The 12,178-nt window shown below is 39.8% G+C and overlaps 1 protein-coding gene across 1 annotated transcript in view; it reads right to left on the bottom strand.

Moving 5' to 3' along the window:
* Positions 1 to 12,178, bottom strand: part of FREM2 (FRAS1 related extracellular matrix 2) — a 169,809-nt gene that overhangs the window by 80,123 nt on the left and 77,508 nt on the right. Inside the window, exon 4 of the mRNA XM_041766940.1 lies at positions 9,241 to 9,471. Within this exon, the coding sequence (XP_041622874.1) occupies positions 9,241 to 9,471 (231 nt within the window). The remainder of the gene's footprint in view (positions 1 to 9,240; positions 9,472 to 12,178) is intronic.

The following is a 12,178-nucleotide window of genomic DNA, read 5'->3' as shown; positions in this document are numbered from 1 at the left end:
TAAAATTTAGATCTCATAACGTGGACTCTAGTACTCTTTACATCAAATGTGTTCCTTTTGAATGATTAATGATTAAAAATATAATAATGCATGGTTCAACACTTGATTATTTTTTGTTTGGCTTGATTTTTAAATAGCAGTTCCTTGGGCACCTGGGTGGCTCAGTTGATTAGGCGTCTGCCTTTGGCTCAGGCCCTGGGGACTGAGTCCCACATCAGGCTCCCTGCTCAGTGTGGAGCCTGCTTCTCCCTCTCCTTCTGCCCCACCCCCTCCATGCTCTCACTCAATCTCAAATAACTAAATAAAATCTTAAAAATAAATAAGTAGCAATTTCTTTAGAATTCATAAGTCTATTAATCAGCTCTAAGGAACATACCTTTGGTATGTCCTTCCTCCCCTAGAAAAAGAACAATAACACATAGTATACAACATTGTATTTATATAATAAGTCTCAATGATTCATTTTTAAGGTAGTTGAAAAACACACTAGATAATAAAAATGGCATAACTAAATTGGTGAAAAATACAGCTCAATGTAAAAGTATGTTGAGTTTGGTAGAACATTTAGCTTGATAAATTGACATGATAACCCACAAACAGACACTTTGGTGACTGTGAGTCTGTTTCACTGAAAGTCGCACAGACACTTAGAAAATGCTTCACAGTTATTTTTAAAACAGCAAACCATACTGCTTTTGATGATTACAAAAGACCATTAGAATAAGACATGAGTGCTCAAGAGGGTCCATGATCCATCCTCTCCACCCTGCCCTGTGCCCCAGTTGCTGACTAATATGAGCCACATCAAAGATTTCCCTTGTGCTCTGGCTTCCAGTTGGGTCAGCCAAAGGGGAGCATGGGCAGGACTTGGAGGTCAAAAGTAGAATGAGGTCTGTGGCCTTCATTCCCCTGGCTCCTTCAGGGTTCAGGGCTGGCCACACCCTTTCCTCCCCAAGTAAAGGGCCCACTGGACTCCCTTGCTCACTCTTGGGGCTCAGCTAACTTCTTCTCTTGCCCTCAGGCCTAGAGGTGGTAATGGTGCCGTTTCTTACTAGACTTTAGTATGCTTGGTGGTTTCCCAATCTTTGCCTTTGACTTTGTAAATAGTCATATTATTACATTCTTTTTAAATTACTTGAATTAGTTTAAATTTAAATCATTAAAGAATTGAATGTGTCATTTGTTTTCTTCTGAGATTCTGATAGACCAGTTTTAAAAATAGTACTATTAAAAAGCCAAAATGGGTGGATACAAGATTTTATGACTAATTATTCATTTATCAAACATTGATTGGGTGACTTGTACTTGCCACACACTCCTACTAGGCAGAGGAGATATGGAAGTAAGCAAAATATCTGGTCTTAGGGGGTTTTCATTCTAGTTGGGGGTGGGGAAGAGGAACAAAATAAACAAATATACAAGAATGTATAGTATGTCAAGAAGTAACAAGTCATATGAAGAGAACAGAGTGTGCTGCAGGGGACAAAGGCCAGGGCAGGATATGTGCCATGGTGGGCCTGTGTTATATAGGTAAGTATCTCTGACAGAGTCACATTTGAGCTGAGATTGCAAGGTGGTAACCAGATGCCCTCCATGAATGGCTTACAGAAGAGAATTCCAGGCAAAGGAATGAACAAGTGAAAAGGGCCTCAGGCCAAGTTGTGCCAGGCGTGTATAAAGAATGGCCAGGAGGCCAATGTGGCTTGAGTAAACTGAATAAGTAAGAAAGGACAAGACATGAGACCAGTGAAATGGTGATTAGGTGGGTGGTAGAAAGATGGCTTGGTGCTTTCAGGATCACTGGGAGGACTTTGGGTTTAAGTCAGAGTAAAATATTATGCAAATAATCAAAGATTACCCAATGGGATGAAAACACATAATGGTTGTTCAAAGTCTGCCATAGCAAAGGAGTCAGCCATCATCACTTGTCTTTGGCAGACACTCAAAGGCAGGTGGAGGAGTTGTAAAGCTTTATACTGGAATAAAGGAGAGGCTGCAAGTGTGCCTTGACAAGAGGCTGTCGGTACAGGGAAGCTGTGGGCAGGCTAACTAGAAGTGGGGCATCCTATGTGACTAGTTACAGGTGCACATCTGGTTTCTCTGGTTGGTCTTTAGTTGAAAACGAGGACAAAAATGAGGAGGGAGGGAAGCTCTCAGTTATTGATCAAATTTTGACCATTTGAGGCTGATTGCTTCAGAGGCTGTGGTTTTGCTCCCCAGTTGTTGTAGACTGTGGGTCAGAGTTGTATTTTAATATGTGGTCTGTCCACTGTCTGTGTGTATATTTATCCATCTTTCAATATAAAAGCATGAGAAGTCTTTGAATATGGGGATAATGTAACTTCACATATTTTAAGAACATTATTTTTGGCTCTTGTGAGATAGACATTGAAGGCCAAGAGCTGGCGAGGAGCTTAGTTGGGAGGCTTTGCAACCATCCAGGACAAAGATCAAAGAAGACTGGATCAGGCAGTAGCAGCAAAGCTGATATAATATGGTTGTGTCCAGGACATACAAAGGAAGAGCCAGAAGAGTTTTCTTTTCTTTTTTTTTTTTTTTAAGATTTTATTTTTTTATTTATTCATGAGAGACACAGAGGCAGAGTCACAGGCAGAGGGAGAAAGCAGGCTCCCCGCGGGGAACCCGATGTGGGACTCAATCCCACAACCCTGGGATCACAACCTGAGCCAAAGGCAGACAATCAACCACTGAGCTACCCAGATGCCCCCCAGAAGAATTTTCTAATGGATCAGCTGTGGTATGTGAGAAAACAGAAGAGTCAAGGGTAACTCCAAGTTTCTTGACCAACTAGAAAGATGAAAGTGCTGTTTATAGAAGTGGAGGAGACTGCATGAGAATCAGATTTATGGGTGGATCAGGAGTTCCATTTTGGACATATTAAAATAAAGATTTATTATTTATTTATTTGTTTGTTTGTTTGTTTATTTGAGGTGTCTTTTAAATATCCAAGGTGAGATATCAAATTCGCCAGTTGGGTATACAATCCTGGATTTCAGTGGATAGGCCTAGATTGGAAGGATAAAAGTGGGAGTTACTGGCATGTTGTATATAAAGTCCAAGTCAGAATAAAATTATTTAGGGAGGGACTGTAGATAAAGACGACAATGGATCCAGGAACCAGCCTCAGGGCATTTAGAGGTCAGAGAGATAAGGAAGACTGAGCAAAGGAGGCTGAGAGGGGTCCCAGTGAAGAGAATAACCAAGGGAGTGTGGATAAGGGAGGCCAAGTGCAAAACATGTTTTTAAGATACAGGGACCGATCAAAGGTTTCAAATGCTGCTGACAAGTCCAGAAAGTTGAGAATCGATCATTAGGTTTGGCAAAGTGAAGTCATCAGTTATCTTTACAAGAACTGGCTCAGTGGAGCAGGGGGACAAAAGCCTGAAGGAATGGGAGAGAAACCGGAAGACAGTAGGCTGTTAATGGCAACAGAGTGACATCTGGAAATATCTTGTTTATTTTTAAGATGAGGTTTTGTAAGGGTAAAATTACTCCTACTATTATGAAGTAGGATTTTACCAAACATAAAATTTCAACATAGAAATGATCAAAGCACTTCATCAGAAAAAATACACAGAGCGCCACGGAACATTCAAGTCAGGTGTTCAATGAGTTCCAATGAGTTTCTTCATTAACTAACGGAAATGCAGTCTGGTATCACTTAGGTCATTTACTCCAACAGCATTAGTATAAATTTCACAAAAAGTTTTCTTTCTTTCTTTCATTTATTTATTTATTTATTTATTTATTTATTTATTTATTTATGATAGTCACAGAGAGAGAGAGAGAGGCAGAGACACAGGCGGAGGGAGAAGCAGGCTCCATGCACCGGGAGCCTGATGTGGGATTCGATCCCGGGTCTCCAGGATCGCGCCCTGGGCCAAAGGCAGGCGCCAAACCGCTGCGCCACCCAGGGATCCCAAAGTTTTCTTTCTTTATTAAAGTTTGCTGTGGACTGAATGTATCCCTTGAAATTTATACATGGAAGCCCTAACTCTCAAAGTTATGCTACTGGAGGTGGGAATGGTCAGGAAGTAATTAGGCTTAGATGAGGTCTTAAGGGTGAGGCCCTCATTTGGGGATTAGTATCCTTAAAACAAGAGGAAGAGATCTCTCTCTTTCTCAGTCTTTCCACTCACATGCACCAAAGAACCACCTTGTGATCACACAGCAAGAAGGCAGCAGACCACAAGCCTGAATCTGCTGGCACCTTGATCCAGGACTTCCAGCCTCCAGAATTGTGAGAAATAAATGTCTGTTGCTTATACCACTCAGTGTGTTAGATTTTGCTATAGCAGCCTCAGCTAAGGCAGAGTTGATCATATATAATACTTATCCTATACATCTAGTCTATACTGGCCAACTCTTTAAGATAAGTTATGCATATAAGTCCCACATAGGGCATTGTAACTTCAGACCTTGAGTCCTTGAGTTTTGGTTTTTCCTACACCTTAAGGACTTGCTGTTAGTACCACCAGGTTTGACTTATGAATAAAAATGGAAGCTAGGGGGATCCCTGGGTGGCGCAGCGGTTTGGCGCCTGCCTTTGGCCCAGGGCGCGATCCTGGAGACCCGGGATCGAGTCCCACGTCGGGCTCCCGGTGCATGGAGCCTGCTTCTCCCTCTGCCTGTATCTCTGCCTCTCTCTCTCTCTCTCTCTGTGTGACTATCATAAATAAAAAAAAAAAAAAAAAAAAAAAAGGAAGCTAGGTGTCTGGAGTTTGCTCTTAGCTCTGGAGCCCACTCCTGTACTTGGTCTGACAGAGGGTGAACAGGTCCAGCACCATGTTTAGGTCTTCTGCACACCTAACTTTGGACAGAAATGCGTGGTTTATGGGAGAAACTGGAAAAGGAGAGAGGGAGAAAAGCTTCCCCGGCAGATGTTTCAAGTTAGTTCCTCATCCAGAACACGATCTAAACACTTCACATACTTTTCCCTCCCCACTGGAACTTTCTGTGTGCATCTGTAAAGGATGGAGATTGTGGAATCAAACTGAAACAGGGGAGGATAAAAGCATAGAGGACAAAGTAGTGAGGGAGAAATCATGGCACCAAGAGAAGATTTTCCATGGGAGTGCCTCCAAGGCCACAAGCACCTGGGGCAAGCAAGAGGGGTGACAGAGAGAGGTTAAAATCTCTGCTTGGCGCTCTATTTTCTTTCTATTCCAGTTTTCCTCTTTGTACTGCAGACTTCAGTGTATGAGGAAACTGAATTTGTTGATGTACTCAGTAAATGACTAAACCCGTTTGTCTAGGAAGCTGTTGATATCCATAGTCATGGCACAATGGCATATCCCTCTTCCATGCTCCCAAAGCACTCTGTTGAGTAGAAGGAAAATCTCCCTTTCAGTCCTCCATTTTCATGCATCAAAATATGTCTGTTCTCAACAAAAATGTGGGCTTCTGAAGTCCCCTCTGACAGTTGAGCTGTGCCCGAGTGGCCCTGCTCTAGTTGGCAGGGAAGGTACGAGCATGGCAGCAAGATCTGCATGTGGCCATTAGGAGACTAGCTCCCTCCTATTCATGGCCACACCAGGACATCCAAGGATGAGGACTGGGGTGCACTCGTTCTCACTGGTGTCTGCTTTTTGAGGCAGGCTGCTGTCTTGCACAGAAGATGCAGGAAGACATAGTGACTGGACTCCCCACTCTTTAGAGAAGAGTCAACTGTATTCACAGCCAGATGGTCACAACATCTGGAGGCATGAGAGATATTGTAGAACATTCATATGGGCATGAGCAGTATGTCACGCAAATAAAGAAGCACCTAAATATATGTATTATCTTTGCAGGAGATGTAGATACTCATGAATTGAATAAAATGCATAGTTATTTAAAGTCTTTACCTAAATCACAACTATGTAACTTAAAAAATATAAATAAACAGAGTATTATAAGAGTATAACTATGAACACATGAGAATTCAGGATGTATGTATATATATATATATATATATATATATATATATATATATATGCTTTTGCGCGCGCGCGCGTGTGTAGAGAGTTTATGTTAATACATTGTTTGTCATAAAATATGGGAACAAACATTCTAAAATCTGTCACATGTGAAATTGAGAGCATTCTATAAACAAATAAAATGCCCCAATGGTACATAGGTCTACAAGGTAGCAAGGTAAAAGACAGTGAGTGGAAAAATGTATGTGTTAAGTACACTGTCTGCCAATAGTAAGTGATGAATTTCAATTATTATCATTATCAGTAGCTATGAGTAAGTAAAGAACCGGGAAAAGTATGTATTTGCATGTGTTTATATAAACTGGCTAATAGGTAAAAACAGCTTCCAGACTAAAAAGAAGCAGAGTTGGTTATTTCTTCTTATTATTCCCGTAACACTGTTCATACTTTGTTGTACCACATCACATTCTATTGAAAGCATTTATTTATTATAGGGCTCTCTTTCCCATTAGACCATATGAACTTTGATATAAAGAACTACATCCTATTATCTTTGCATCCCCAACATTATTGCTGGACTCAGCACAAGTATGAACTGGATACATTTTGAATGCATGCAAAATAAAATCTCATGTCATGTCCTGGAAATAATATGCAGAGGGGGAGTTTACATGCATAATGGTTCCTAGGGCTAGCAAATTTATATGTGAAGAGTTACAAGAGAGTGTAGAAGGAAACAATCAAAATTTTGAAACGATAGGAAAAGTGGTCCTTTATGGGGGAAAAAAAAGGATTCTTGAATCTCTCAAAATGAAATCTAACAGTGTTACTTGTGGTATTAGAAATAACAATAATCATATTGTGCTTTATGTTTCATAGAATCCTTTTATAAGAATGATGCATTATGAGAATCATTAATTTTTCTTATTTTGTACATTAGGAAACTAAATCTTAATAAAAGCTGTTTGATTTAAGGTCATAAAACTAGAAATGGTAGAACTGGGAATCAAAATCAGATCTTGTAACTTCAAGACCAATGGTCTCCAACAAGATGTGGAATATACCAAGCATTTTGGGATACTTGTCAGTTATCCTAAGGACGATCACAGCCTTGAGTGAAAAGGGCTGAACTTCATTTAGAAAATTCTAAAACAATTTAGGAGGCCACTACATAAAATGAAATTATGGCAAATTTGTGTGTGTCTGTGTGTGTGTGTTGTCTGCCTGTATTTTTTTTTTTAAGTTTTTATTTATTTATTCATGAGAGAAACAGAGAGAGAGGCAGAGACACAGGCAGAGGGGGAATCAGGCTCCCTGCAGGGAGCCCAATGCAGGACTGGATCCCAGGACCCCGGGGTCATGCCCTGAGCCAAAGGCCGACACTCAACTGCTGAGCCACCCAGGTGTCCCATGTATTTTTAAAATTCCACTCATCAGACCTATTCTGGGTATAGACTGTTACTCTGAGCATATACATAGGAAGGCACAAATGAGTTTAAGTATTTTTTTTTTCTTTTAGAGATTTGAGAGAGACAGCTGGGGTAGGAAAGGCAGAGGGAGAGAATCTTCAAGCAGACTCCCCACTAAGCATAGAGCCTGACTCGGGGCTTGATCTCAAGATCCATGAGATAACGACCTGAGCCAAAACTAAGAGTCCAACACTCAACCAACTGAGCCACCCAGGTGCTCCATGAGTTTAAGTGTCTTATTCCTTACAGTAAACTATGGCAATTATACCAACTGGCAAATAATATATCAAGAAATGGCATCAGGGATACCTGGCTAGCTTGGTCGGTGGAACATGTGACTCTTGATTTCAGGGTCATGAGCTCAAGCCCCACACTGGGCCTAGAGCGTACTTTAAAAAAAAAAAAAGAAAAGAAAAGAAAGAAACAAAAAAAGAAATGGCTTCACACAGGCTCTAACTGATGGGCAAGTTTATACGTATTACAGTTGCCACGGGCTTGTTTATTATGCTAGCACTCATCCAAAACTCAGAACTAGAAGAAAATTTAATTATTTATACCTAGATAGTGCAGATAAAACTAAATGTAATTAAATGCCAACTGTTCTTTAAAGGAAGTCTAAACATAATTGAACTTCAAATTAAACTAAAGGAGAGATGTTAAACAAACAGACCCAGAGCCCCATTTCTCTTACACTCTCTAATTATGTTCAGTCTTTTAACCCAGAGGTTTCCACACGTCTCCATTTCATGTACTCAGTAGATTGTATCTTCACAGAAAATTTAAGAGTTTTCAGCCCGACAAAATAAAGTAGGCTGGCAGTTGAAAAGAAAGTCACGTCTGGCTTCTGACAGGATTTCAGCTTTAGAAGAGTCTCTCCACCCTTTGTATAAATGCCAACTCTCAAAAAGCCATTCAACCTTTTTCTTTTCTTTCCTTTTTTTTTTTCCCCCTGACTGCACTGAGACAAGCCAGCACTGTAGAAGTATGGCAGGGGGAGGGAAGAGGTCAAGTTACACACAAAAGCAGTGAGATTCACTTTTACCAACATCAGCCAAAGGTGTGCCCTAACAAAGAAGCATCACCTGATATAAATTAAGAGCAAAAATACAAGACACAAGTCACCGAAGAGCAGGGAGAGGTCGGATATGTTTTATGTAACAAATGTGGAAGCATATGGGCCAAATGAAAATTTCTGGCTCATAAATATATGTAGGAAACTTGAACAATCAAATATTATGGGAAGCAAATTACTCCCTAAATGGTCTAATTCTTAAACTATTTGTTTAAAGGAAATTTTAAAAGACCTTAAGAAGTGAAGAACCAATTCAAAAAATGAGATGAGCAATATTCATTTCTAAAGGATAAAATTAGGGCAGCCCAGGTGGCTCTGGTTTAGCACCACCTTCAGCCCAGGGCCTGATCCTGGAGACCCGGGATCGAGTCCCACGTCGGGCTCCCTGCATGGAGCCTGCTTCTCCCTCTGCCTGTGTCTCTGCCTCTCTCTCTCTCTCTTTCTCTCTCTCTCTCTCTCTTTCTCTCATGAATAAATATCTTAAAAAATATTTTAAAAAATAAAGGATAAAATTAGAAGAGAAAGAATATGTTCATAATCCTATGTGCATTTGTGGTTCATTTACTTGGAACAATATTTCTTCCCTTATTAATTTATTAGTTTTTGGCTTCCCCTTCACATCAGCATATCTGAGAATATGGTCCCATTAGACTAGAACATTCTCCCCACAGAAACATTGAATTTAAAACTTCCTTTATAAGGTATTTTGTCATTAAAAACCCAATGGCAACAACACAAACAAGTTGATGATAGCTCTTACCATCTCCTGGGTCAATGATCTCCACTGTGGTCACTGTGGGAAACTCCAAAGCAGCCAGCACCGGCTCTGAGAGAACCACCTGGAAGGTCTCCGACTGCTCATGCTCCCCATCGCTCATGATCCGCACTCTCCAGGTTGCCCTGGTCTGGCCTGGGTTGAACTGTACTTGTTTCTGTGCTTTGCCCTTGAAGTCTTTGTCTTTTTCTGCAGTCCCATCTCTTGTGCCAATACCTTCACAAAAACATGGTTATCATTTTCTTAGTTTCAATTAGATTATTTAGGTTTTCCCTGTTGTTAACTTTTTGTGTTACTTTAACCTACATTTCACTAGATCCAGCTTTGATCCCATGAAATGGACAATTGGGTGCAGGTCCCACAGTGAAAGTGTTCTCCTGTAGGTGTGTTGGTCAGCTCATGATTGTTTTATTCTTACCTCATGATGGTTTTCCTGTATATTCTTTGAGCTATGTTTGTGTTAGATGGAACCTCTTATAAAGTAAGACCCCGTAAATTGATTATTCGTGTTCTGAATATTCTCACTCCTGCAAATTGGTTCAGTCTAAAAACCCTTCATATTTACTTTTCCATGTGTTTATGCTGCATGTGTCATTTGATAAATAACAAGAAAAATTCTCTAACTAGAAAATATAAACCAGTAAGAAACTCTGTTAGTCAAGAATTCTTTGATAATCAAAGTCGTAAATGACCAAGCATAAAAAAGAATTACAATATTGTCTACACGTTTACTGGAACTAGGACCCTTAGAAGAATCTAATTCAGTGATTCTCAGCATGACCACATCCAGGTTTTTTCTTGTGGAAGTCTTCAGAATTCCATGAAACCATGTGAACAGAATGGGAGAGCTAAATATTTATAGTTATTATAAGTAGTATGTTTGGCTTACTCTGATGGTTCACTCAAGGTCAACTGCAGTGAGCTGGGGAGGCTGAAGGATCTCTGAGTTTTTCACTACATTACAAGAGGATCCTTAACATTACTGTACCATGTATTCAAATCGTAGATTGTCTATAGTCAGCAGTAAACAAATTCAATGTCATAGAAAAATTATAAAATTGCAGTAGCACTTGTGTTAGTGTACCCTAAGTACTGAATCAGAACCTCTTAGCAAGTCAAGTTAATACTTTTCAAGCATATTTCTTTAAACATTGGCATTTTGAGAGAAGTTGGTAGGAAAAACAGGCTTTAAAAGGGAAAAATAAAATCTTGTAACTAGATTTAAAAGTCTGAAAATAAAGTCTTTCTAACATTTCTCATTTGTTTCAGAGAGTTGTTCTGTCTTCTGTTTAGATAACAGTCCTTATGTAAGATTAGTGTATTTATTGCTTCACCTGAATAACGTTACTGCTAGTCTCATCTTAAAATGAAAGTGAACATAAATATTTCATTAAAATATTTTTGTCTTACAGAGCTCAGAAAAACAACTGAGATACAAATGTTGCATTTTCTTTTTTTTTTTTTTAAGATTTTATTTATTTATTCATGAGAGAGACAGAGAGAGAGAGAGAGAGAGAGAGAGACAGAGAGACAGAGAGAGAGGCAGAGACACAGGCAGAGGGAGAAGCAGGCTCCATGCAGGGAGCCTGATGTGGGACTCGATCCTGGGACTCCAGGATCACACCCTGGGCTGAAGGCTGGTGCTCAACCCTGAGCCACCCAGGGGCCCCGCATTTCCTTTTTATTAGTAGATAAAGCATGATCTATTTAATGTCAGTAGGAAAAAGTGCACAGAATCAGGAATTTTAGCACTACATATTTTGTTCAATGTTACAGACTTCCTGTTAGCTCTCTGGTTCCTAATGCACACAGACAGGTTGTCAACACCTCTTGGGTCCACCATAATTCACTGCCAAGGTGATGATGATAGGAATCATTCTCTCTGAGGTTCCAGTGTACATGCTGCTCATTGATCCATCTATCCCCAGTGGCATGAGCCAGGCAAAGAATCTTTTATTTGGTGTCTGATAACCACTGCCCACTTCTCTGTTTTGTTTTGTTTTAGCAATCATGCAATTTTCCTTGGGATTCAAAAGGCAGTTAAAGACAAAAAGGAATGAGTATAATACAAGGAACGTCCACTAGTTCCAACTAGTCATCCTTACTAAGTGATAATCAAGTTATCCACCTAAAAAAAATTGTATGTTATAACACCAAATCTCACTGTTGCTGCTAAAAACATGTATAATTTTTTGGGTGGATTTTATAAAATATGCCCAATTATATGTAAGTTATAAATAGGCAAAACTGTTGATTCGCCAAGCAAAGAGGAATGGACTTCAATTTTTTTAAGATTTTATTTATTTATTTGAGGGGGGGGGAGAGGGAGAGGGAGGGAGAGGGAAAGAGAGATAGAGGGAAAGAGAGAGAGAGAGAGAGGGATAGCTAAAAGCAGGGGGGAGGGGCAGAGGGAGAGGGACAAGCAAAATCCTCATTAAGGAGGGACCCCAATGAGGGGCTTGATCCCAGGACCCTGGGATCATGACCTGAGCCAAAGACAGATGTTTAACTGAACGGAGCCACCCAGGTGCCCCTTCATCTTGTGAAAAAAAAAGACTGTTGTCTTAAATTGTTGATATGCTTCTCAAACATGAGATAAAACTAAAAAGGACAGGTTATATTTTTAGAGGATTAAAATAAGACAGATGAAATACTAAACTTGTTTTGGATCAAAAATAAAGATTTTCTTTTTATAGTTAACACACATACCTACTCTGAGTATAGTGCTTATCTATCTTGTTACTTATAGTGTGATCCATGGACCAGCAGCATAAGCAACATCTGAGAGCTTATTATTAGAAATGCAGAATTTTAGAAATCCCAGACCCACTGAATCAGAATCAACATTATAACAAGATCCAGGTAAAACTCATGTGCATTAAAATCTGAGAGTAGGTAGACACATACTAAATACTTCATAACT

This window comes from Vulpes lagopus, chromosome 8, assembly GCF_018345385.1.
Source record: "Vulpes lagopus strain Blue_001 chromosome 8, ASM1834538v1, whole genome shotgun sequence".
Taxonomy (NCBI): Eukaryota; Metazoa; Chordata; class Mammalia; order Carnivora; family Canidae; genus Vulpes; species Vulpes lagopus.
This window is presented reverse-complemented; position numbering and strand designations above follow the sequence as displayed.